The 20999-nt window shown below is 42.6% G+C and overlaps 7 protein-coding genes across 7 annotated transcripts; 4 read left to right on the top strand and 3 right to left on the bottom strand.

The window, feature by feature from the left end:
• Positions 1 to 2: 2 nt before the first annotated feature.
• On the top strand, positions 3 to 2607 carry BCIN_10g00380 (hypothetical protein). Its single transcript, XM_001554139.2, has 12 exons — positions 3 to 502; positions 564 to 623; positions 679 to 738; positions 794 to 874; positions 928 to 1011; positions 1066 to 1209; positions 1261 to 1347; positions 1400 to 1436; positions 1707 to 1750; positions 1809 to 1890; positions 1956 to 2041; positions 2138 to 2607. Exons 1-12 carry the CDS (start codon positions 301 to 303, stop codon positions 2209 to 2211), a joined length of 1041 nt encoding a protein of 346 aa, XP_001554189.1. The 5' UTR covers positions 3 to 300; the 3' UTR covers positions 2212 to 2607.
• A 5-nt stretch (positions 2608 to 2612) lies between these two features.
• Positions 2613 to 4076, bottom strand: BCIN_10g00370 (hypothetical protein). The gene has a single exon (XM_024695382.1). The coding sequence runs from the start codon at positions 3782 to 3784 to the stop codon at positions 2861 to 2863; it is 924 nt and encodes a 307-aa protein (XP_024551176.1). The 5' UTR covers positions 3785 to 4076; the 3' UTR covers positions 2613 to 2860.
• Positions 4077 to 4117: 41 nt separating this feature from the next.
• Positions 4118 to 5491, top strand: BCIN_10g00360 (hypothetical protein). The gene is made up of 3 exons (XM_001554137.2): positions 4118 to 4821; positions 4875 to 4956; positions 5006 to 5491. Exons 1-3 carry the CDS (start codon positions 4299 to 4301, stop codon positions 5130 to 5132), a joined length of 732 nt encoding a protein of 243 aa, XP_001554187.1. The 5' UTR covers positions 4118 to 4298; the 3' UTR covers positions 5133 to 5491.
• A 1455-nt stretch (positions 5492 to 6946) lies between these two features.
• BCIN_10g00350 (hypothetical protein) lies at positions 6947 to 9021 on the top strand. Its single transcript, XM_001554136.2, has one exon. The coding sequence runs from the start codon at positions 7543 to 7545 to the stop codon at positions 8650 to 8652; it is 1110 nt and encodes a 369-aa protein (XP_001554186.1). The 5' UTR covers positions 6947 to 7542; the 3' UTR covers positions 8653 to 9021.
• An 800-nt stretch (positions 9022 to 9821) lies between these two features.
• On the top strand, positions 9822 to 13368 carry Bcear1. Its single transcript, XM_001554135.2, has 3 exons — positions 9822 to 11376; positions 11440 to 11745; positions 11796 to 13368. Exons 1-3 carry the CDS (start codon positions 10938 to 10940, stop codon positions 12662 to 12664), a joined length of 1614 nt encoding a protein of 537 aa, XP_001554185.1. The 5' UTR covers positions 9822 to 10937; the 3' UTR covers positions 12665 to 13368.
• A 528-nt stretch (positions 13369 to 13896) lies between these two features.
• BCIN_10g00330 (hypothetical protein) lies at positions 13897 to 17203 on the bottom strand. Its single transcript, XM_001554134.2, has 6 exons — positions 16553 to 17203; positions 16342 to 16408; positions 15920 to 16286; positions 15344 to 15870; positions 15072 to 15289; positions 13897 to 15006 (listed from the first exon to the last, which is right to left on the bottom strand). Exons 1-6 carry the CDS (start codon positions 16739 to 16741, stop codon positions 13981 to 13983), a joined length of 2394 nt encoding a protein of 797 aa, XP_001554184.2. The 5' UTR covers positions 16742 to 17203; the 3' UTR covers positions 13897 to 13980.
• Positions 17204 to 18604: 1401 nt separating this feature from the next.
• On the bottom strand, positions 18605 to 20192 carry BCIN_10g00320 (hypothetical protein). Its single transcript, XM_001554133.2, has one exon. The coding sequence runs from the start codon at positions 19609 to 19611 to the stop codon at positions 18808 to 18810; it is 804 nt and encodes a 267-aa protein (XP_001554183.2). The 5' UTR covers positions 19612 to 20192; the 3' UTR covers positions 18605 to 18807.
• Between the last annotated feature and the right edge of the window lie 807 nt (positions 20193 to 20999).

Below are 20999 nucleotides of genomic sequence, written 5' to 3'. Positions count from 1 at the left end.
ATGAGGCTGCGTGTGAGCGGCTGTTTACACATTTGTTTCGCCTGATGGTGAAATTTTAAACTGTCTGATGTTTCTTTGACTTTACCTGACATGCGGGTGTTTGAGATGATATGGAGGATGGGGAATCGATCGTTGGGTATTCCTACATATATATACAGCATTTTCCCCTCCCAATGTTCTCTAAACCATTCCAATCTACTTTTCTCATTTTTAACTGTTTTACAGCTGGCCTGATTTATATTCAACTATACCTTAATTCATTTATTCAATTACTTTGACAGTACTATTCATATATTCAAGATGCGTTCCTCAACAGCAAGTTTGATTTTGGCCTTCTGCGCCATGTTGGCAGTTCAGGCAGCTCCAGTGGATACGACTGCCAATGTCGCTCGTTCAGTTTCTGCTATTGAGTCAAGAGCAGAGGTCGGGATTGTTGCTCGTGATACTGGTTACGATGCGGAGGGTAATGAGATTGATGCAAATGGAAACTTGATCGAACGTGGTGAGCAGCCTTTCTTATATCATTTACATTCACACCAGTGTGATTGCTAACAGACTCATAGATACTGGTTACGATGCTGAGGGCAATGAGATCGATGCAAATGGAAATTTGATCGAACGTGGTGAGTAGTCTTTCTCAGATACCTCATACCAGTGTAACCACTAACAGCTTCATAGATACTGGTTACGATGCGGAGGGTAATGAGATCGATGCAAATGGAAACTTGATCGAACGTGGTGCGTAGCCGTTCTCAAATAATTTACACCAGTGTGATTACTAACGGACTTATAGACACTGGTTACAACGCAGCCGGTGAAGAAATCGACGAGAACGGAAATGTGATCGAAAAGAGAGCCAAGAAGAGCAAGAAAGGTATGTTAACATAACTGGATTGGACTAGATGCATAATATTGATTTTTTTTTAGCCAAGCAAGCTAAGGCACGCGCTGAGACTGGCTACGATGCGGAAGGCAACGAGATTGATGCAAATGGCAACTTGGTCGAACGTGGTAAGTACCGTCCATATATCTGCATAGGAGAAAGACTCGCTAATTATTCTAAAGATTCGGAGTACAACGCTGCTGGCGAAGAAATTGATGAGAATGGAAATGTCGTCGAGAAGAGAACCAAGACAAAGACACGTGCTGAGACTGGCTATGATGCGGAAGGCAATGAGATTGATGAAAATGGCAACTTGATCGAGCGTGGTAAGTTGCAGCTCTCTTCATCTTCTCTTATACACCTTCTAACAATTTTAGATGCCGACGGATATGACGCTGATGGCAACGAAATTGATGCTAGCGGAAACATTGTCGAACGCCAGAACACCAAGAAAAACAAGAAGGGTATGTTGTCTTATTCATCATCGGTCAGATCGAGATACTAACTGTCGTCTAGCAAAGAAAGCTCGTCGTGATACCGAGTACGACGCTGAGTAAGTAAAAGCTGCATTTCATTTATCCTCTGAGGATTTGCTCTTGCGTCTACATCAATGCAATTGACCTTGTATATCCATCAGCATGTATGAACAATGCTGCCGATTCGTTAGACAGAATATGTTTGTTCGGGATAATCGGACATGGAATTTTCATCTGTCATCTGCTCCGGCATTGCTATTCAAGGATATTCGACCCTGCATCCGACACTCCATGCCGTTTGGGTTTCTTCAGTCTTTTTTCTAGTTACTGATTTTTTTATTTTACAGGGGAAATGAATTGGACTCCAACGGAAACGTTGTCGAGAAACGTGGTAAGTCAACCTCTCTCACCCACCAGCCCCCTTACAACATCTACTTACAATCCAATAGAAACCGGCTATGATGCCGAGGGAAATGAGATTGACGAGAACGGAAAACTAGTCGACCGTGCCAACGACGGATATGATGCAGAGTATGTAGACCTATTTTCATATACTTGCTCCTTCTAAACCGGGCAATTACTAACTTTCTACTCAGAGGCAATGAAATCGATGCCAATGGACAAATCATTGAGCGTGCAAACAACAACAAGAAAGCCAAGAAAGCGAAGACCGCACGCAGAGGTAAGATCTCACTTCTCCTACCCTTTCTTTCCCAATTCCCCCAGTCTAAACATCATTCCAAACACCATGCAATAAACTTCTACTGACACCACACAGACTTCGACTACGAATCCCAATACGACGAGGCCGGCAACGAGATCGATGAGAACGGAAACTTAGTCAACGTCTAAGCCTCTAATCCTGCTTCATCTCTCAATCTTCTTACAAGTATCGTTACGCGCTGTGTCCCTGATTGCGCGCTAGTTGGGTCCCATGTCAATACCTAGTTTCATCAATGAGTTCTCGGGTGTTTCATCAATCCTTGATTATTTCGCATTGTGTCTGGCCATGAATTACATTCATTTGGTTCCAGTGGATTGGAAATACTCTCATTTATTTATCTTATACATCTCAACCGTTGAATATCTTTACACGTGATGTGAGGTTGTGAAATGCAAAGTCTAATGTGAGTAATAATAGGATAGGAAGGTTCTATGTTGACTTTGGCTCGCGAACCGAGCATCCCCTGAAACATCAAATGATACCACTCCATACTTTCGGAAATAAAATATAAAACTCACTATTCACCTAGTGACGAGGTACACATCGCTCCCGGATGTATATATTTATAATTTTCTGTATCTAGCTTCCATCATACCAATCTTGCATAACCTAAGAAAATCAAATTAAGATGCCACCGCTTTTTTGGTCTCCCATTCTCAAGGAGTCTCGATGGACATAGTAGTATTATTTAACATCTAAAATATGCGCTAGAAATAAAGCCTCTAATACTCTATTATGAATCCTTTCCCTTTCATTCATGATCAATATCGACATTTACTAGATTCCTGGCATCCCTATTACTGACCTCACAGTAGGGTTCAATCTTGGAAGCCAAAATACAACAAACACCCCTCCGAACGCGACAATTAATCCAGTCAGCTTCTCAAACCAGGTATGAAAATATATGGCCGTCATAGCCAACATAAATAAACTCAACCCCGCCACTCCGAGTATAATCTTCACACTAAACCCCAACCACCCATCTTGGTTTAAACCCTCTGCTTCATTCTGCGAGGGAGCCTCAATCTCTGCCGATTTGACCGCTCCATCTGCCATAACGATCGTCCGTTCCTCTTTTATCCCCGAACTTCGTAGAACCACATGAAGTACCTCTTGGAAAAGAAACATACTACCCAGAACAAGTAAGAACACATGTCCACTAATATCATGACCGCCCTTCCACTTTCCACCCACAGCCTTACAAGCCACCCCCGTTAAAAACTGACGCGTATTATCCATATCGATCTTTCCCTTCTCCGCCGCATCAACCAGCTCACATTGTCCACCCGTTATAACAAACCCGCGATCGATTAATGGCGGGCCGAAAAACCACTGCGTGACGAATATCCACCAGATTGTAACAACTAAATAGCGTAATGTTCCGCGTGCCCGTCGGGCTGTAAGGATAAAGACACCTGGAGGGCCGGTTGAGGGATGTGTGAGTAGGAAGAAAAAATAACTGGCGGATATCCACGCCCAGCCTTGCTTCACGAAGTATTGGTTGAATACATTGCTCTTCTTTGCGAAATATGATGGTGCGGTGCCTGGAGGATGAGATTGAAGAACTGGGTTGTACACTGACGCTCGTACATCAGGACTTAAGACTGAAAATATTGAGCCTAGCAATAGAGTTGCAGGATATATCGAAAGGAGTATGGCTTCGAAGGTGGTCGGCACGAGAGGTGATCTCCTTGGTGCCATTTTGATGGATGTTGATGAAGCTTCAACTATTCGAGGAGATCGTCTTTTGGCTTTGGAAGGTGATTCCATTGTTGGATACTATAACATAGGAAAATCGTTTTTGACGTGGATAGAGAACGAGTGACCGTAGATGGTTGCAAGATCAAGATCGAGATATACTGTAGTATTAAAGCTGGAAGTCGCCAGATTGATCAGAGGCAAGAAATTTTGAAAGGGACCTAGGATGTAGCCTATGACGTTGACGCTTTCCTTCTAGATTTTGCCATGTGTATCCACGAACAGGGCAGCCATCGGAATTAAGAAGGCCCGAGGGGTTAAGTGGCTCCTTCCCCAGATTGATTCAATTGATTGAATGGAATTCGTGCAATGGGAACGAGCGAATTATTGGGGTTTCAAAAGGGATTTGGACAGACTGTCTATTCTCTCTTTCCATTTTTTTAGAGACATAATTCATTTATCCCTTCGATAAGGTTAATCTCGAAGATAAACAGGGAAAACAATACAAACACACAAAATGGTCTCAACACGCAGACATCCCTCTGAATTTCCCGAAACCCCCAGTCGCACGCCCACGATCCCCTCTCGCAATCCTCTCCGCAAAGGACAATGGGCTCATACCCCCTCCAACCTCACGATCATTTGGCTTTGCATCTCTCTCCCGCTCGTAGCGTGGGATGCTGGATATGTGATGCTTCGGCCTCTTTCCATGCCCGGAGGATCACTCCATTGGCCAGTCTGGGCTCCATATGAACTATATGGAAAGGTCGATTATATATATGGATGGAAGGCGTTCAATGACCACAATGGATTTACGATGGCGCAGACATTTTTGAATATTATTGAGAGTTTGATGTATTACTACTATTTGTATATTCTATATGCTTATGGGAAATCATCACCGGCTCAGGGAAGAGGTGCTCCTAAGAATTCGGGAAAGGTTGGAGAGCAGAGATCTGTGGATGGGAAGATGGGGGCTTTGGCTGTTGTGGTGGGTTATAGTGCTGCGGTTATGACGGTCAGTAAGACGGTGTTGTACTGTAAGTTTGGTTTGATTTTTGATGGCGATGATGCTTTTGCTAATGTGGCATAGGGATGAATGAGTACTACTCGGGGTTTGAGAATATTGGTCATAATAGTATTCGGGATTTGATTTTCTTATGGATCATTCCAAAGTAAGTCATTTTTCATTTCTAGTTGTCTCTGCTGTCTAACAATCTATAGTGGTGCTTGGATAGCTGTCCCTTCATATATCATATATGTCACCGGAAGTGAAATTCTTCAAGGTTTGACAATAGCTGCTGGTGGAGCTACGGCTTCGAATGACGATATCTCGGTAAAGAAGGAGTAGATGAAAGCCCATGATATATACGAAGGCATTTGACCTTGGAAAGAGATGTTTGCATGATTTTCAGTTATACATTTAAGACGAACAGCGTACTGCGATGACGAGATACCATGACAGTAAAGCACATATTTGCAAGTAATAATAAGTCATGGAAATACTTTTATTCCTTGCTCAAAATCAAGAATCGAGGTCTCTTGACATTTTCTGTTAAATACAGTAACATAATTTGAACAGAATAATAATCCACCATAAAGAATGTAATCGTATACTACGGCGTAACTAAAACAATTGCACATCAGAAATAGAAAGTCAAGAACATGTTGACCCAATGATCTTATTAGCTGTGTAAAGTATAAGTTACAGAGCGGGCTTGTGTGTATCTTCAAGTTCACGAAATCTCACTATGACCCTTCAGCCTATGGATTCTGTTTATATATCAAATCACTCGCTCAGTCAGCAACCACTAATAGGAGATAACTCCTAAGAAAAGCCTGCTTGGCGCAGTGGTAACGCGTAGCACTTGTATTCATACGAAATGCTAAGATCATTGGTTCGATTCCAGTAGTAGGCAATTACTCTTTTGTGATTTTAGAATGGTTTTATTTTTGAGGGTTCGCTTGGTGATGGTGGAATGTTCAAAGAAAGACAGAACGAAGATTGATTATTGTTTTGGGGTTTCTTTGTGTGATGGATTGTTTTATTTTATTTTATTTTATTTTATTCTATTCTACCTATTTTCCCCAGTTCCTGCATGCATTGCAGAGATGTGGAAAGATGATGCTGAATGTGATTCGTGCGTTTAGATGGGTTTGGTGGAGCGTATACCCACCTACCTATCTACCTACCTGCCTGCCTGCCAAATGGATTATGATTTCACCTGCCTACTTATCATAACCTTATACATTGTACAGAACATAGCATATCATAGCATCACCTGGACGAATCACTTTGCATCCATTCATTTATCTACGCTTGTTAACTAGTATATTCGGAGTTGTAACGCACATCTGTTCTTTCTTTCTTTCTTGTAAGTGTGTGGGTGTCTTTTCCCCTTGGATTGAATGAAAAGCTGGGGAAAAAAAGAGTTACAAGAAAAGAGTTGCAAGAGAAGAAGAGAGAAGAAAGAGAACACAGTTGCCTACCTACCCACAAGTGCGCATGTAGACTACACTATATTTCTCCATCATTATACTAGCCAGTATTGCCATGCATGGAAGTCATCGCAGCACGGCTCATGAAATTATATACTATTGAGTACTCTTCAGCATCCTAAACTCGAGCATGGTTCAGAAAGAGGTATGGTATACCTACATATGTTATTAATCCATCTACTTATGTGGGAATATTTATGATTCCTGTACTGTGCTGTGCTGTGCTGTGCTGTACTGTATTGTGTGGTATAGGTAGGGTACGATTATTCGGTGCCTCTTCATCTATTGGATCCTGGAGTTTCGGTTAATTTACTGCGAATCTGGTCGTCCACCAGTGGTCAGGTCATCGGGTCTTGGATCCTGTGGGAGGGGGAAAGGGTTCGGATCGATGGGTGAGATACATAGCTTTGGTAATGTGCTGGGCGGTCTTTTACCTTTCACTCTGGTATGAGAGTATGAGAGGAGTGAAGCCCCCCAAAAGTAGGAAGTCTTAGGCATGGTTCGATATGTACTCGGAATGTGTTGAGAGGGTAGAAGATGTCTGTCTCGAAGAAGATGTTCATGCATGCAGATATACAAGTAGAACACACGAATACTCCTATGGATTTGATATGATTCAAGGCAAAGTTTGGACATTACATCTATCTGCAAACTCACAGAATTTCCGAGAGAATTAAGCAATATTGTTTTGGAAATCATTACTTCCCTTTTAGTGCTGTTCAAACAATTCTTGGCCATTCCTCATCTTCTACTCATACGATTGAATGAATGAATTCTCTGATCTAGAACAAACCAGGAGGGGGAGTTGGATATGGTGATAATCTCTACTATTGAATTCAATTCTGTCTGTCCTCCTACGGAAAATCCTCAAACATCTTCTTCACCTCAACCCACTAACCTCCTCAAAGACGAACCTCACCACAGTCTAGCAAGCGATCCCTAATTGGTTATCTTAAGAAAATAAGGAATTCCTGGCTGTTTTACGAAAGATCTTCGAAGACCAACCTGGCGAGTTCAAGCTGGTGTGAGGCCGCAAGATCGGAGGAGGTTAGCTTGTGTAAAACAGACGCTAGACCTATTAAAGCTCGAATAATCATCGATCTTGACCTACTAGCTAGATATAGACGTCATTTTCAGATATTGACAGATATATGCAATTGGAACTAACTTACCAAGGAAGTGTTAATTCTTCAACTCCTCGCACTTTCGGGAGAAGAAAGTCGTTGAAGAAAACCTTTTGAAATCGCAGACTTACCACAGTGATGGCTCGAATTGCCCCAACTACTCAAGCCGACGCAGTCATCATGGCTGAACAAAAGTCAACTGCTCACAATTATGCAGTTACCCAAAAAGAAAGAAAGTCAACCTCACCAGCCTTGCTTCCCATTCCACCAGAAATAATGAGGATGATAGCAGGATTTCTTCCGGAAATTTATGCTGCTAGTCTTACTTTTTGTAGCCGCAGTATGAAAGAAGTACTCGGAGACCAGTACTTGAAGGCTATGAAAAATCCTCCAACTCGAACATTTCATTTCTTGCCTAAAGTTGATCGTAAATTTGTGGCACTTTTGGCGAGAGACCTTCCTCAACACTTTGCATGCTTCGACTGTGCTCGCATCCATCCAACACGAAGGATCAAATGGCCCAATAATACCAAAGACCATCTCGGCTGTGCTGAGTGTGTTCGGAGTAGGCCGCCTGTTCATTCTCCCAAGTTTTTGTTGTCCTTTGAAATATATTTCCCTCAAGTATATTTGGCAATGAAGCAACATCGATCCGGCATCGATATTGGATTTCCCCTAGAAGCTTTTCGACACCTGGAGATTAAATATAATCAGCGCACGAGAAAAACGACTTTATTATCTGTTGATGCCCGGTTTGGCGGCGATGAGCTTCTGTTGCGGTCTCAAACTTGGATTCTTCTCCCTCGGAGCCAAAAAGACAGAACCGCCGAGGAGTTAGCTAAATATCGAATGTCGGTTAGATTCTGTAGACACTCAGATTCAGACTCGTTGGGACTCATAGTATCACAACTTGTGAGAAGTAAACTTTCCCATACGCCAACACTTCAATGCAATTGTTGTTGGACCGACTTTGTGGTGCGTTTAAAACATTGTGGAGAGAGAGGAATTGCGGTTATAATTACAAGATGGATCAATCTTGGAACTGGTCTAAACCCCGAAGATTTGAAGTGGCATTATTATATCCGAAGAAAGGGTCAACGTGACAAATATCGTCCAGTAGACGTCCAAAAAGCTTTCGAAGACCAGGAAGGATTATCGATGGACGAGTTAACTTCTGGTAACCAAATGAAATTGTTCTTGGAGACGAAAAATCAAATGTCTTTCTGGGGGTCAGATAGCCTTGCTTAGGAGTGGATTGAACAGCAGGCGTGGCACTTGAACTCGTAGGGACCAACTCGAATGAGGTTTATGGAAATATTCAACGAGAGCTGCGAATGCGAGATGATGTCTTGAAAGCAGTAACGTATTGGAAGGATGTGATGTAGGCGATCTTAGAGAGCAATCAGAGCCATCTTATGTTTAATATAAGGCTCTCTTAAGGATACTTGATATTTTAACAGACGATAATAACCTCATCTAGCACTATTTTATGTATTGGTACCTCGTCTCATCCTGTATGGTAGATACATACTTGTAGTATTGCACTCACCATCATGGAATCTGGAAGTGCCAAGGAATCATAATACGAAACCTGTTAGGAAATCTTTCAGAGCTTCAGAGATTCAAACAAGCAGAGCATGAAACTTTTCACATTCAAATGGTTGTCCGGTTGTCCACGCGAGTCCTGCATTCCCTCCAGACTCTTCATGACGATCAAATCACGTGATTGTGAAACGAGAAGTTAGCCCCAAGACGCTATGATTTGGCTGTGCAATGAAAAAGATCTGATCTCAGAATGGGCAGGCAGGCTATGCATAACTCTTAGTTTAGATGACATTCATGTGATTTGAATGAGATGAGGGTGGAGGATGATTTCGAACGAACAGAAGAATGTAGTAAATTCGAGAGAAAATGGACCCAGGCAATGAGAGAGGAATACAAATGCATCTAGATAAGCAGTCAGCAGTCAGGAGTCAGCAGCCAGGAGTCAGCAGCGAGATTGTTACCCAGCCGTGATATACGATCCGATGATGATTCTAGAATGATGTTACATTGAGTCTTCCTTACCTTGGATTAGCTATTCCAGACTCTGGTGCTCCGTGCCTCTGACGGTTTAGCCATTGGTTTTGGGTGAATGTGAATGTGAATGCGAATGCATGACATGAGTGGAGAGGATGTAGCGAAACTCTGGGTCCTTACTCTTGCCTGTTGCTGGTTTGGGTGGATGTCCTTCGTAAGTACCATTTTGGGACCTGCCTAGATGGATGCATCTTCATTCCTGTAGGAGAACAGGAACTCTTTCTTGACTTGTGTTTCTGATCAATTATGTAGTCGGTAGACATCTAGACACTCTTCCTGCCTTCTCCCTTCTCCCTTCTCCCTTCTCCCTTCTCCCTTACTCTTCTCCCTCCATATACGATACGCATGGAGATACCTGCATATACAAGGAGGTATCTACTTTAATGACATGATCCATAATATAAATTGAAACGATAGTTGATTGATATCAAATCAACTGAAACCACTCTCATTCACCACATCTCTCTCTGCCCAGGTGCTCCATCAGGCCAAATGAGAGGCTAGCCAAACATCAGCCGGAAGAGGGCGAATCATACATAGTACGAGTAATGAATAGTGTTGAACTCAGACTTTCAAACTCTTGTACGTTGTTGCGCTGCAGTGCAAACTCAGACGTGCAAACTCAGACGTGCTTGTAGATGCTCGATATCACCATCAGACTTCAAAGAACATCCATTCTAAACCTAAACCTAAACCCAGCTCATAAATCCTTTTCTTTTTCCTTTATCGGGATTCTTATCCCTTCACAAAACAAATCATTCATTGCATGCATGGGCATAGATTGATTGCATTCTTTCCCCCCCTCCCTTCATTGCTTGCTTGATAAATTAGATTGTCGAGGTGCAAATGCATACATAATATTACGAGGTTCAGCAGAAAAGAGGAACAAGAGAGAAAGTTGGCTGAAAACGAGATATATGCAGCCTATCGCTCCGAGCGAGGAATTTATCAGCAATTCAATCAATACCACCACTGTTGTACCTAGGTATCTCAGGTATTCAAGGTCTCTATCCAAGATATCCTTACCGAAAGCATCCGGTGTCCGTTCATCGACCCATCCACCATCCACCATCCACCATCCACCCATCCACTCATCCACCCATCCAACCATCCCATCCCATCACATCCCAATCCCAATCCTAGACCATACGCCTTTTCTACAAGCCAAACCACAAAGTAAATCCGAGTTCAGTTCTTGCTTCTCCACCACAGACACACACCAACCACCACCACCAACGCAGCCATTTTTGGGTTTGTTCTGTGCCTTCGCCCTCGATAAGATATCCCTTCGAACGCCCGCCGCAAGAGATTCAGTTCAATTTGATTTTATTCCGGCTGGCCGAGAACTCATCGGGACTGGGTTCAACATTCGACATTGCGTTGGATCATTGGAGAAAGGGAAGCAAACGAGGCACGCAACATTTGGAAGGGTGCGACAAGGTTACCGTATAATGATGGAGGACTTCCTGCGGGGGATGCAGCAATCAACTCTCACCACCTCGGTTTTATTCGCAACGCCAACGTCGATACCCATTATCGCTGCCGCTCAGGAAGCTCTTCGAGACACACTGCAACAACCGACTAGCCTTCAACGTGCGGCGGCGGCTGTTGCGACCAGTACATCTAGCGACAATGTTCAGCTCAAGTCCTCCAATGATTCGACGATAAATGGTGTGGTGATAGGATTATTGAGTTCATTTGGTTCGGCCATCTTAATCGCTTTTATCTTCCTGATTGTTTATTTCTTCAAATACACCAGCAGTGGGCGGATTTTACTGGATCGGATCGGAAGGCCGGGAGAATACGACGATGAACAGGCTTTCGCAAAGGAAGAGGCCGAAGCCTTGGAAGAAATGGATGATTTACAAAGAACGGAATACTTACGAGCCAAAGGTGTGTCTAATCATTATCTACCTGCCGCTTGATATCATGATACTAATGATCTTGTCCGTATAGCATTCGTACAATCAAACCCACCCGATTCATTACCAACCGACATTTCCTTATCACAATACTTGGCAATTCAAGAGAAAGGAGTCTCTGCTTGGGAATTCGAACCAGAGTTAGAGATTGCGAATTGTTTTGTAGAGGCTAGGACGGAAATTGAATTCTTCGATAGCGAATGTTGCACCTTGACGAATTTACCCGTACCAAAACAGAACGAGGTTTACTATTGGGAGTCTAAGATTTACGATAAGCCAGAAAACACACTTATTAGTATCGGCGTGGCTACAAAACCTTATCCTTTGTTCAGGTTACCAGGTATGTTGTCTGGATCATGAATTGTGAGGATAATTACTGACTTAAAGCAGGGTGGCATAAGTATTCCGTCGCTTATACATCTACTGGACATCGAAGATACAATCAACCCTTTAGCGGACCGGTATATGGACCACAATACGTTCAAGGAGATGTTATTGGAGTAGGATACCGACCTCGAACTGGCACGATATTCTTCACTCGAAATGGAAAGAAACTCGAAGATGTAGCACATGGTTTGAAATCACAGAACCTTTTCCCAGCTGTTGGAGCAAATGGTCCTTGCACAGTACATGTCAATTTTGGTCAATCTGGATTCGTTTTCATTGAAGCAAATGTTAAGAAATGGGGTTTAGCACCTATGACTGGTAGTCTTGCTCCTCCACCTCCATATGGTAGTGAACAAGGAAGCATTCTTTTAGAGGCAGGACGAGAAGGTGCGCAAAGTAGTAATGGTCATTACCAACCAGACCCAAGACATGGACGAACTCGAAGTGGAAATTTTAGGCATGGTCCACCTACAAGTCCTGGACCAATACGATCACCCACAGATATTTCTTTAGCTCAACTTACACACTTTCCTTCACACGAAGAGCCCGGGGAGGCTTCTAATAGTTCTACACCAGCACCTACAGGAGGTGTTACACAACAAAGTGGATTGGGGGTACACGATAATGCACAACCTCCTCCAGAATATACGAGTCCTTTACCATCAGCAGCAGGAAGTCCTCGAGGAAGTACAGATAGTGAAAGGACACCAATGTTACGAAGAAAAACTACACCTCCACCAATACCAAGTTATAATGATGCAGTAGCACAAAGAAATCGAAGCCATAGTCATCGAGATAGAAGTGGAGGTCGAAGAGAAAGAAGTGATAGTCATCGAGCCCGACAAGGTGATGGAAATCCTTCTCAATCATGACCACCTAGCGTAGAGTGAATTTCAGAACAAAATTATATGAAGCGAGGAGTTTGAGAGAAAATGAGAAAGAGGTAGTTTGAATAAAGGCTTTTGGCATGGTATTGATCATGGGATGGATCGCAGTAGTGATGTTTTCTTTTGGGAGGTGGGAACTTGTTAGGACTTGGAGTTTACATATGAATAGCGTGGTGTGAGGTAGTTCCCTATGTTGTTGAATTGAATTGAAGGGTGGCACGGTGTAGTTTTGGTATGCTCTTATCTTGTCTTGGGTTGGGTTGGTAAGACAAGGAAGGATTTGGAGATAGGTTGGGATGGATGGGATGGGAGAATTGTTTTGGTTGGCGTATTGGGTGTTTTTTTGTGGATTGGTTGTTGATGGGTGGATGGATGGAATCTTGAACATAAGTTGAAAATTGGAGAAGAAGATTTTGAAGAGAGGCATTGGAATGGATGGAAGGATGGATGTGGCAAGAGTGTCTCGGAAGTGAGAGAGTATGTGAATGGAGGTATGAGATGAGATGAGATGAAATACATAGGAAGAGAATGGAATGGAGATATGGATACTGATTGCTTGGCGACTAAGTGGAGAGGGGTAAAATGACTTGTGCATAAGATAGCAGTCGAGGCAATACAATTATATGAAGTTCCTTTGTCATTATCAAAATTAAAATTCAATGAAATCAAATCGAATAATACCTGATCCATCTAGTCTGAGCTTATGGAGAGAAATTCATATTTTTTGCAAGTGAAAATGGCGAAATCGAAGAAAGTTCTCGTCTGTGGGTATTTTTGGATTGGGATGACTGGAAAGATCTGGTTGTTCTGTCCTGTCCTATCTTGTCGTATCTTGTCCTGTCCTTTGGGTCGCATAAAGTAGACAAGTTGTTAGGTATGTACGTAGTAAGCTTACCTAGCTTAGCTTAGCGAGGTCAAGTCTAGTCAAGTCTAATTGCTCACCTACTTGGTTAGACGATTACATTCGACGTGATTATAGAATTGTAATCTACGGGGTAGGCAGATTGGGATCCCGCTATGGATATTTGGGATACTTGTGGTTTGAGAATCGGGAGATGGGGTGGGATGGGATGGGATAGATGTGTTTCGATTTGTTTACATGTGTACATCGAGATCGCTGTTGGGATTCGGGGGTACTGACTGTATGTAGATTGTAGGTGTGCGATCCGTATTCAGATCAAGATGTCGCTTAAAGCCGTATGTTGGCAAGTTGGCGGTGCAAGAACAGAGACAAAGAGAAGAAAGGATATATTTATTATGCATCTCATATCTCATATCTCATATCTCGTACTCTACGAATTCTAGATAACCTTTACGAAACCTACCTCGACCAATCCCTCTACTGGCAAATCTAAATCCGCCATCTTCCCCCGACTATTATCGCGAATCCACAAGAAGATCCATAGTACAGCTCGTCGGATCCAATTCTGCACGCCGCCCCCCTCGCGAATCTTCATCTGCTCTTTGCCTAATACGTAGACGATTTGATTCGCGGCTGCGCTGTTTATCCCGTCTAATTCTCGCTGGATTTCTGGTGTGTGCAGTATACTCGTCGCTGGGGAAGTGTGATTTGAATTTGAATTTGGAGATGGAGATTGAGATTGTGGGGTCGATGGAGCAGGAGAAACTAAACTCCTCTGCAGGCCCGAAAAAGTCCCCGGATCGCGAGTGATAAAGAGTGTGAGTTGGGAAATTAGGGTTGCGCCGATGGATGGCGTGATGATATCGTCGGTGTAGCCGTGACGAATGGTGATTCGATAACATCCGGGGATGGAAGTTCGCTGCACGACGTAGCGTTCCTCGTCTGGGACGTGGGGGATGGAAAGCGGACGCATGTGTAGAAAGATGATGATTTCAGGGGTTGCGCAGAATTTGCGGACGAATTGAGTAAAGACGATGGGGAGCTGATCGCCGATTTTGTCGAAGAAGATACCGACGCTTGGAACGGTAGTGATGGGGTGGGAACCATATGCTGCAGTGAGCCAAGATGTAGGGGTACCGGAGTGGAGCTCGGTGGTTATGAATTCGGAGGGGCGAATGCGGTCTTGGGCTTCCGAGGTCCATTGTTGTTCTTTTCCGTAGCGCCAGAGTACGAAGATGCAGGAGAGGATGAAGGCGAGGAGAAGGGTGAACCATGCGCCGGTGGGAACTTTGATGAGGGCTGCTGAGAGGTAGACGCCGTCGAGGGCGGCGAAGACGAGGAAGAATATGAGGACTATGAGGACGTTTATACGCCAGATGATTATGGCGACGAGGGAGACCATGCAGGTTGTTATAAAGGTTACGAAGATTACGCAAACACCGTAGGCATTTCCGAGACGAGTTGTCTAGTGTTATGTTAGTACCATGTATTGAGTATTGCAGGTGAGTTGTTGTGAAAAGGAGAACCCACGTTACTGTATGCTGTTGTCACCACGACTGTACCAATCATAAGAAGCCAGTTTGCTAATGGCATATACACTTGCCCGTGAAATAGCTTTGAAGTATGAACGGTTTTGATGTGTGGAAAGTAAGACAATCTCATGACCTGTGATAGCAATTGGAAACTAGCTGTGATCATAGCTTGTGAAGCAACAATAGCGGCTAAAATTGCGATGACAAGAGCGAAATCTGAATCATGTTAGTAGATCTTCATTACAAGTAGAAGATGTCTGTGAAACTTACAGAATGTCCCTGGCGGAACACTATTGAAGAAAGGATTCGTGTAAGCGGTTTTTGTGGCATCTTGAGAAATGTATGCGGCTTGCCCAATATATGCCAATAACAAGCAAGGATAAGTAAAGCCTAGCCAAGAAATTTGAACGGCTCTTTTACTGAAAGCACCCAAATCTGCAAAGAGTGCTTCTACTCCGGTGAAAGCGAGTAAGAGTCCGCCTAATGATTTCCATCCTTCCTCTTTGTTTCGCATGAAGTATCGTCCGGCAAAATAAGGAGAAAACGCTTTGAGAACGCTGTGATCGTACTGAGTTAAGTTGTAGATGCCAGTGCACATGTTGAACAATAACCAAATCATAACTATCGGCGCAAATGTAGTTGCAATTTTTGAAGTCCCGAAAGGTTGAATGGCAAATAGTACGACGAGAATAGCGCAAGTTGTGCCGACGATTGTACTAGTGCTGATGTCTGGCTGTGCAACTTCAATTCCTTGAATAGCCCCAAGTACAGATTGAGCGGGTGTTAAAATTCCATCCCTGGTAGTTATTAGAGGAGTAACTTCTTGTACCTTCACCTTGAACTTACGACATAACCATACTAACACCTAAAACACCCAAGAACTTTAGAACCACCCTAGCAACTGCGGATCCCTCGATGAACGTTCGTACATTTTTATTCGAAGGTTTCAAATCGTTGGTTTGATGACGTTCCATCTTGACCATTCCTGAAATATTCGGGTCTGATCGAACGATATGTGCATAACGGGCTAGTAAACTGTATAGAGCGAATGTGCCCCCTTCTCCATCATCATCCGCGGACAATACGATGAAAACATATTTGACCGAAACCATAAGTGTGAGGGTCCAGATTATTATAGATAGTGCGCCCACGAGATCTTCGTATGAAGGGTGACTTGTAAAAGTGGAAGAGTAAACATATAAGGGACTTGTGCCTGGATATAAAATGTAAGCCAGTGTGATTTCTTAGGAAGGGAACTAAAAGCATACCTATATCTCCGTAAATAACTCCAGTACTTTGATATGCCAGCCACATAAGCATCCATCCTGTATATGTCTAGAAAAGATTAGAATGGGCAGAATGATTTGAAGACTCGCCTGCTGGAAAGACACGAGGGAGCCCCCAAAGCGCAAATATAGGAAGAGCAAATAGAGGATTGAACCCCCCGCGGAATTGCTTGAATATCGACTAAATACATACCTGTTTCTTCTTCTTGTTCAAATCTTCATTGGCAATCTCTAATGCCTTCTCCTCAAAGTCGTAACTAGATGCCATCTGAGACACTTTCGATTCTGCCAAAACATCTCCAAATGCCAGCCCATTTGATCTGTTTGACCTCACAGGCTTGATTTCATCTCTGAACTGAATGTGCTGAGATAGATCTGCCATCTTAGTACCAACTTTCAAGAACTCTGTTCGTCCTCCGCTCGGGCGAATATAATCCGAACAGGTGCTAAAGATGCTGCACTCGGAAAGGAGGTCAAGTGTATAGAGAACGATGAAACGACACAAGATTAAACATAGAGGAAATTTCCCATGACATCTATGGGAATCTGAATTCACTTATACTATTCCAAGCCATAATAATATCATTTTTTTTTCTTTAATCTCATTCCACCTCGAGAATTAGAAGTAAAGCTACCCATTGGCCAATTGCCCTTCCACCAGGGATACACAGATTAGATTTCATGGGTCCCGAAGGGTAGATATCTCTACAACTGACATCCCCACAGCTGACATCGAACTATCAATGACACCTGAGCTCTACTCATTGTGATACCTTTGACAATTTGAAATTTATCACTGGGTTTGGATGTCTTATCTTGGAGGATTGCAAGCCGTAAGCTTTCCAAAGAGGGACGAATTATGAAGTTTCTTATCCTCGCCTCCGGATTCGAGCAGGCTAAAATCCCTCATGTATTACAAAAATGCCTCATTTCCAGCTCCACGCCTTTTGCGGCAAGAACCAACATTGAGAGGGGAGTTCCGAGGCTCCTGCTAAAACGAGAATCAACCAGGGTGACACTGCAAGTTTGTGACCATTTGTGGCGGAGTGGGATGTATGATAATGTGATGTTGTGATATCTAGGTAAGATGCTTGTAGAATGAAGACTCAGCTCTGATGTATGTTGGAGGTACATTGCATTCCATACAAATCATCTATTATATCAATAGATTATTCATGCGTTGAACATTCCAAGGATAGACACCAGAGCTACCTACTTATCTCTGATGGAGTAATCAATTCACGCCCAATTGTTGAAAGTGTCTAGAAGATTGCTTTGCTGTCGAGGTTGTTTGGAAATGAGTTATTCACCGCCTTCAAATATTGCCACATCTCCATTTTTTGGAAAATCTAATGAATCCACAAACCCCCAAATTTGCAAATTGCTTACATCTTTCTGTGACTACCTGTGTTACTGTAACTTAAACTGGCTCCCTTCTGTCCTCAAATCAACTGATCGTTGCAAATTCGGGTAAATTTACAGCGAAAAGTGTTGGATCGGAAATATAAGAATGGCCACTTCTTCCCTGGCTGTATGCGTGAGTAGGTTACTGTTGGAAAGGACAAGATTAGATCAAGAAGTTGAGAAGTTAAGAAGTCTATTCACACTTCTTATGTTAGGTGCGGCCCATACTGTGACACTGTCTTGCATGCTTCTGTCATACCATTGTCTCTCACGCTTCTAAGCCTCTCCATGAAAGAAACACACATCGCGAAGTATGTTCCTCTTCCACGTAGGTGATCAACTATACTTGATCTTGCACACTTGATCCTGCGTACTTCTACATGAATATGCTCTTCTTCTGGGATATCTTATCCCCTCTACTATGAATCTCCGTCGTCAGTTTGACACTCAGCATCTCAATTGTCTTAACATCATGTCTCAAATCTTGATGGCATTCGGTTAGACACAATTCACCTTCTTAATCACCTCGCATATGACGGTGCTGACTAAGCACAACCTCCCAACATCACCTCGTTTTTCAATGTGAATAACCTCAAACTCTACAAAGGACAATGTCGACTTGACAGCATCAAAACATATTTTGCACCATGTATTCCTCTAGTTGCCTCAAAATAATCACAGCAGAACCGCAGGGAGTTTCAACACATCTACATATTGCAGTATTGCATGAAGTTCTTCACGCTTACCCCACTCGCCGTAAAGATGTACGCAAACAAGTCAAATCTCAGGAGGAATCTTTATATTCTACGTTATGGTACAGGCAAGTGAGGCCTGGTCAACTTGGAATGTTGTTATCTTGCACAATCCATCGATTTTCTCACATTGACACAAAGAAATCGTTCACATCACAACCATGTTGTTGTAAAGTTACATTTTTTTATTTTAAATTGGAACTTTGACAGAAGCCGCTAATGCTCTGTTGGCCCAATTAATAAGTACATTATCTTATTCCTTGTCTCAATCTGAAGAGATTTAGTGGTCAATTCAAACCAGTTCACTGATTTCGCCTAATTGGCTTTCCTCCCAGGTGCGTTTTCGGCCAATGCCTTTAAATGCTTGATCGTAACCCTCACCCCAGATTTTAGCAAGATCTCCTTGAGGGAACTCGCTCATCTCAGCAAGCAATTCTTTTATCTCTTTCATTTTGTTCTCCATCTTGACTCGATGCATGTGCACCTTTTCGCGTTCCTTCACACAAGCAGTTACCGCCTCTCTCTGCTTGTCCTTTATCTCAACCAACATTTTCTCCAAAGCCTTTCTATCCATGGGACTAGTACCAAGTTTTGCACATATTGATTTCCTTCTTAACATCAAATTGGAGGCCAATCTTCTGTACTCTTTGAAGACACTTTCTTCTTCCTTTTGCAATGCAACCTTTGTAATTCGTACCCAATTCTTATATAAAAGTTTTCTCTTCTCACTATTGGCTACCATTCCAAATACTCCCAATTCTTTGATCAAATATTCCCTGTGATGGAGTGTCTTTCCAAGTTTCATACCAAGATTTGTGCTATCCCTTTTCATTTTTGCAGGAGCGCCGCTGGGTTCTCCACATCTTGCGTCATGGGCATATGTTTTTACACTCGGATGAGAGTTTGCCAGGTTCTTTCTGAGTCTTCTGATACGTTCCATTTCTTTAGGTGATCGAATTATGATACGGGGAAGAGGATGTTCGGGGGCGGCTGTGGTCTCCGTTGGGTTCGATGGTGTGGCCATTGTTGGAGATATTTGAAATTGATAATAAGTAAGATGATATATACGGTAAGTATGTGTGTATGTCGTTATCATCAATTTCAAATGAAGTCTGTGATGATATGTTCAATATGGATATTGTCAAGGTGGTTGTAATATTGAATATATGTTCGAAATGTTGTCTGAGTGTGGCCCAAAAGAAAAGGTTACAAGGGAAGGAATTCGCAGTATTTATGCAAGATCTTACCATACTTCCATTTGGACCAGATTAAGTCACCCTCTAGACAAGACTAGTTGGGCGATGGACTTAAACTTAAAATTCTCCTACTTCGATCAAATTTTCACATTCTAGGGTTAAAGTTTGAGCCAGCGGGGTTGTTAACTATGAAAGTACCATCATCGATAGCGCTGTTGGTATTACATTGGCGGTGATCATGACCTCTTCAAAAATTGATGGAGTTTTGTGCATAATTAAGGCTGATGGTACTAAAGTTTAAATTGTAAGAATTTGAAGAGCCTCACTTAATCTATTTGAGTTGCTAGCAGTTATTAAGCGCGACGCGGCGCCATTAGTAGTGTTGAGAGTACCCACCAAATATAGAATATGACGTCCAGTCTAAATAAGAATATTCATATGCCTTTCCCTGTCGAAATCAAAATCATCAACGATACAGTCCAGTGGATATGAAGGGGAGATCTGAAAATATCTCGAGCATGCAGTAATCACAAGCATCTTCTGCTTCTACATGACGCCAAGTTCTGTTCTGGGTTCTGAAATTTCAAGCTCGTCTATTTTGAAAGATTCTAGTGAATCGAAAAGGTAGAAAAACTGCAATGTACGTCATTTCAGCGAAGCCCAATATGGCAGAGTGGAGTGGAGTCATGCTATCCGGAACGAGGTCCATTAGCAATTTTCTTGCCTAGGCCGTATCTTTGTATTTCTTCGATGCTGACCTATAGTACCTACCCCTCATGAGCACCTTATTAAACCTAATTATCCCGCCTCACTACACGGCTCGCCAATTTATCTCTGAAACGGTCGCTGTCGATCCCTATCGAAACATTTATTAGGTCGTGAAACTTTTCAATAGCTGGTCAAATCTAATAGAGAGAAAAATCAGTCAAGCTATCAAATTTAAGAATGAGCTAGTTCTCTAAGCTAGTGTAGATCATACCAGCTTCTCAAACAAACATCCTCTGATGGGGAAGCTTCACCTGAGAATAATATCGCATTCGGCAGATATTATGTATATCCATCCGAGATACAAAATATTTCTCCATCTTCATTTCGTCTACGTAACGTAGAATGTGAAGGGGGAAGTATATGACTTATGTTACAACCTAAGTGATTCCGATTATGTGGCTTTCGATACTTATTCCAATACAGTAAAGTAAACACTGCACTCTAATCTCAAAACTTGGTCATTATGATCTAGTCAAATTCAACACAGACTACTGGTATTACCTTTATTCCCAAGAAATCC

The sequence above is a fragment of the Botrytis cinerea genome, chromosome 10 (genome assembly GCF_000143535.2).
Source record: "Botrytis cinerea B05.10 chromosome 10, complete sequence".
Taxonomy (NCBI): domain Eukaryota; kingdom Fungi; phylum Ascomycota; class Leotiomycetes; order Helotiales; family Sclerotiniaceae; genus Botrytis; species Botrytis cinerea.
This window is presented reverse-complemented; position numbering and strand designations above follow the sequence as displayed.

Bases quoted from the DNA above. Each gene is read 5' to 3' on its own strand.
- BCIN_10g00380 (XM_001554139.2), top strand. From the start codon at position 301: ATGCGTTCCTCAACAGCAAGTTTGATTTTGGCCTTCTGCGCCATGTTG. The intron at 875-927 runs GTATGTTAACAT...ATTTTTTTTTAG, and splicing joins AGCCAAGAAGAGCAAGAAAG to CCAAGCAAGCTAAGGCACGC. The intron at 1,012-1,065 runs GTAAGTACCGTC...ATTATTCTAAAG, and splicing joins TGGCAACTTGGTCGAACGTG to ATTCGGAGTACAACGCTGCT.
- BCIN_10g00370 (XM_024695382.1), bottom strand. From the start codon at position 3,784: ATGGCACCAAGGAGATCACCTCTCGTGCCGACCACCTTCGAAGCCATA.
- BCIN_10g00360 (XM_001554137.2), top strand. From the start codon at position 4,299: ATGGTCTCAACACGCAGACATCCCTCTGAATTTCCCGAAACCCCCAGT. The intron at 4,822-4,874 runs GTAAGTTTGGTT...AATGTGGCATAG, and splicing joins CAGTAAGACGGTGTTGTACT to GGATGAATGAGTACTACTCG. The intron at 4,957-5,005 runs GTAAGTCATTTT...AACAATCTATAG, and splicing joins TTCTTATGGATCATTCCAAA to TGGTGCTTGGATAGCTGTCC.
- BCIN_10g00350 (XM_001554136.2), top strand. From the start codon at position 7,543: ATGGCTCGAATTGCCCCAACTACTCAAGCCGACGCAGTCATCATGGCT.
- Bcear1 (XM_001554135.2), top strand. From the start codon at position 10,938: ATGGAGGACTTCCTGCGGGGGATGCAGCAATCAACTCTCACCACCTCG. The intron at 11,377-11,439 runs GTGTGTCTAATC...TTGTCCGTATAG, and splicing joins GGAATACTTACGAGCCAAAG to CATTCGTACAATCAAACCCA. The intron at 11,746-11,795 runs GTATGTTGTCTG...GACTTAAAGCAG, and splicing joins TCCTTTGTTCAGGTTACCAG to GGTGGCATAAGTATTCCGTC.
- BCIN_10g00330 (XM_001554134.2), bottom strand. From the start codon at position 16,741: ATGGCAGATCTATCTCAGCACATTCAGTTCAGAGATGAAATCAAGCCT. The intron at 16,287-16,341 runs GTATGCTTTTAG...TTTTATATCCAG, and splicing joins AGTTATTTACGGAGATATAG to GCACAAGTCCCTTATATGTT. The intron at 15,007-15,071 runs GTGGGTTCTCCT...ACATAACACTAG, and splicing joins TGACAACAGCATACAGTAAC to ACAACTCGTCTCGGAAATGC.
- BCIN_10g00320 (XM_001554133.2), bottom strand. From the start codon at position 19,611: ATGATAACGACATACACACATACTTACCGTATATATCATCTTACTTAT.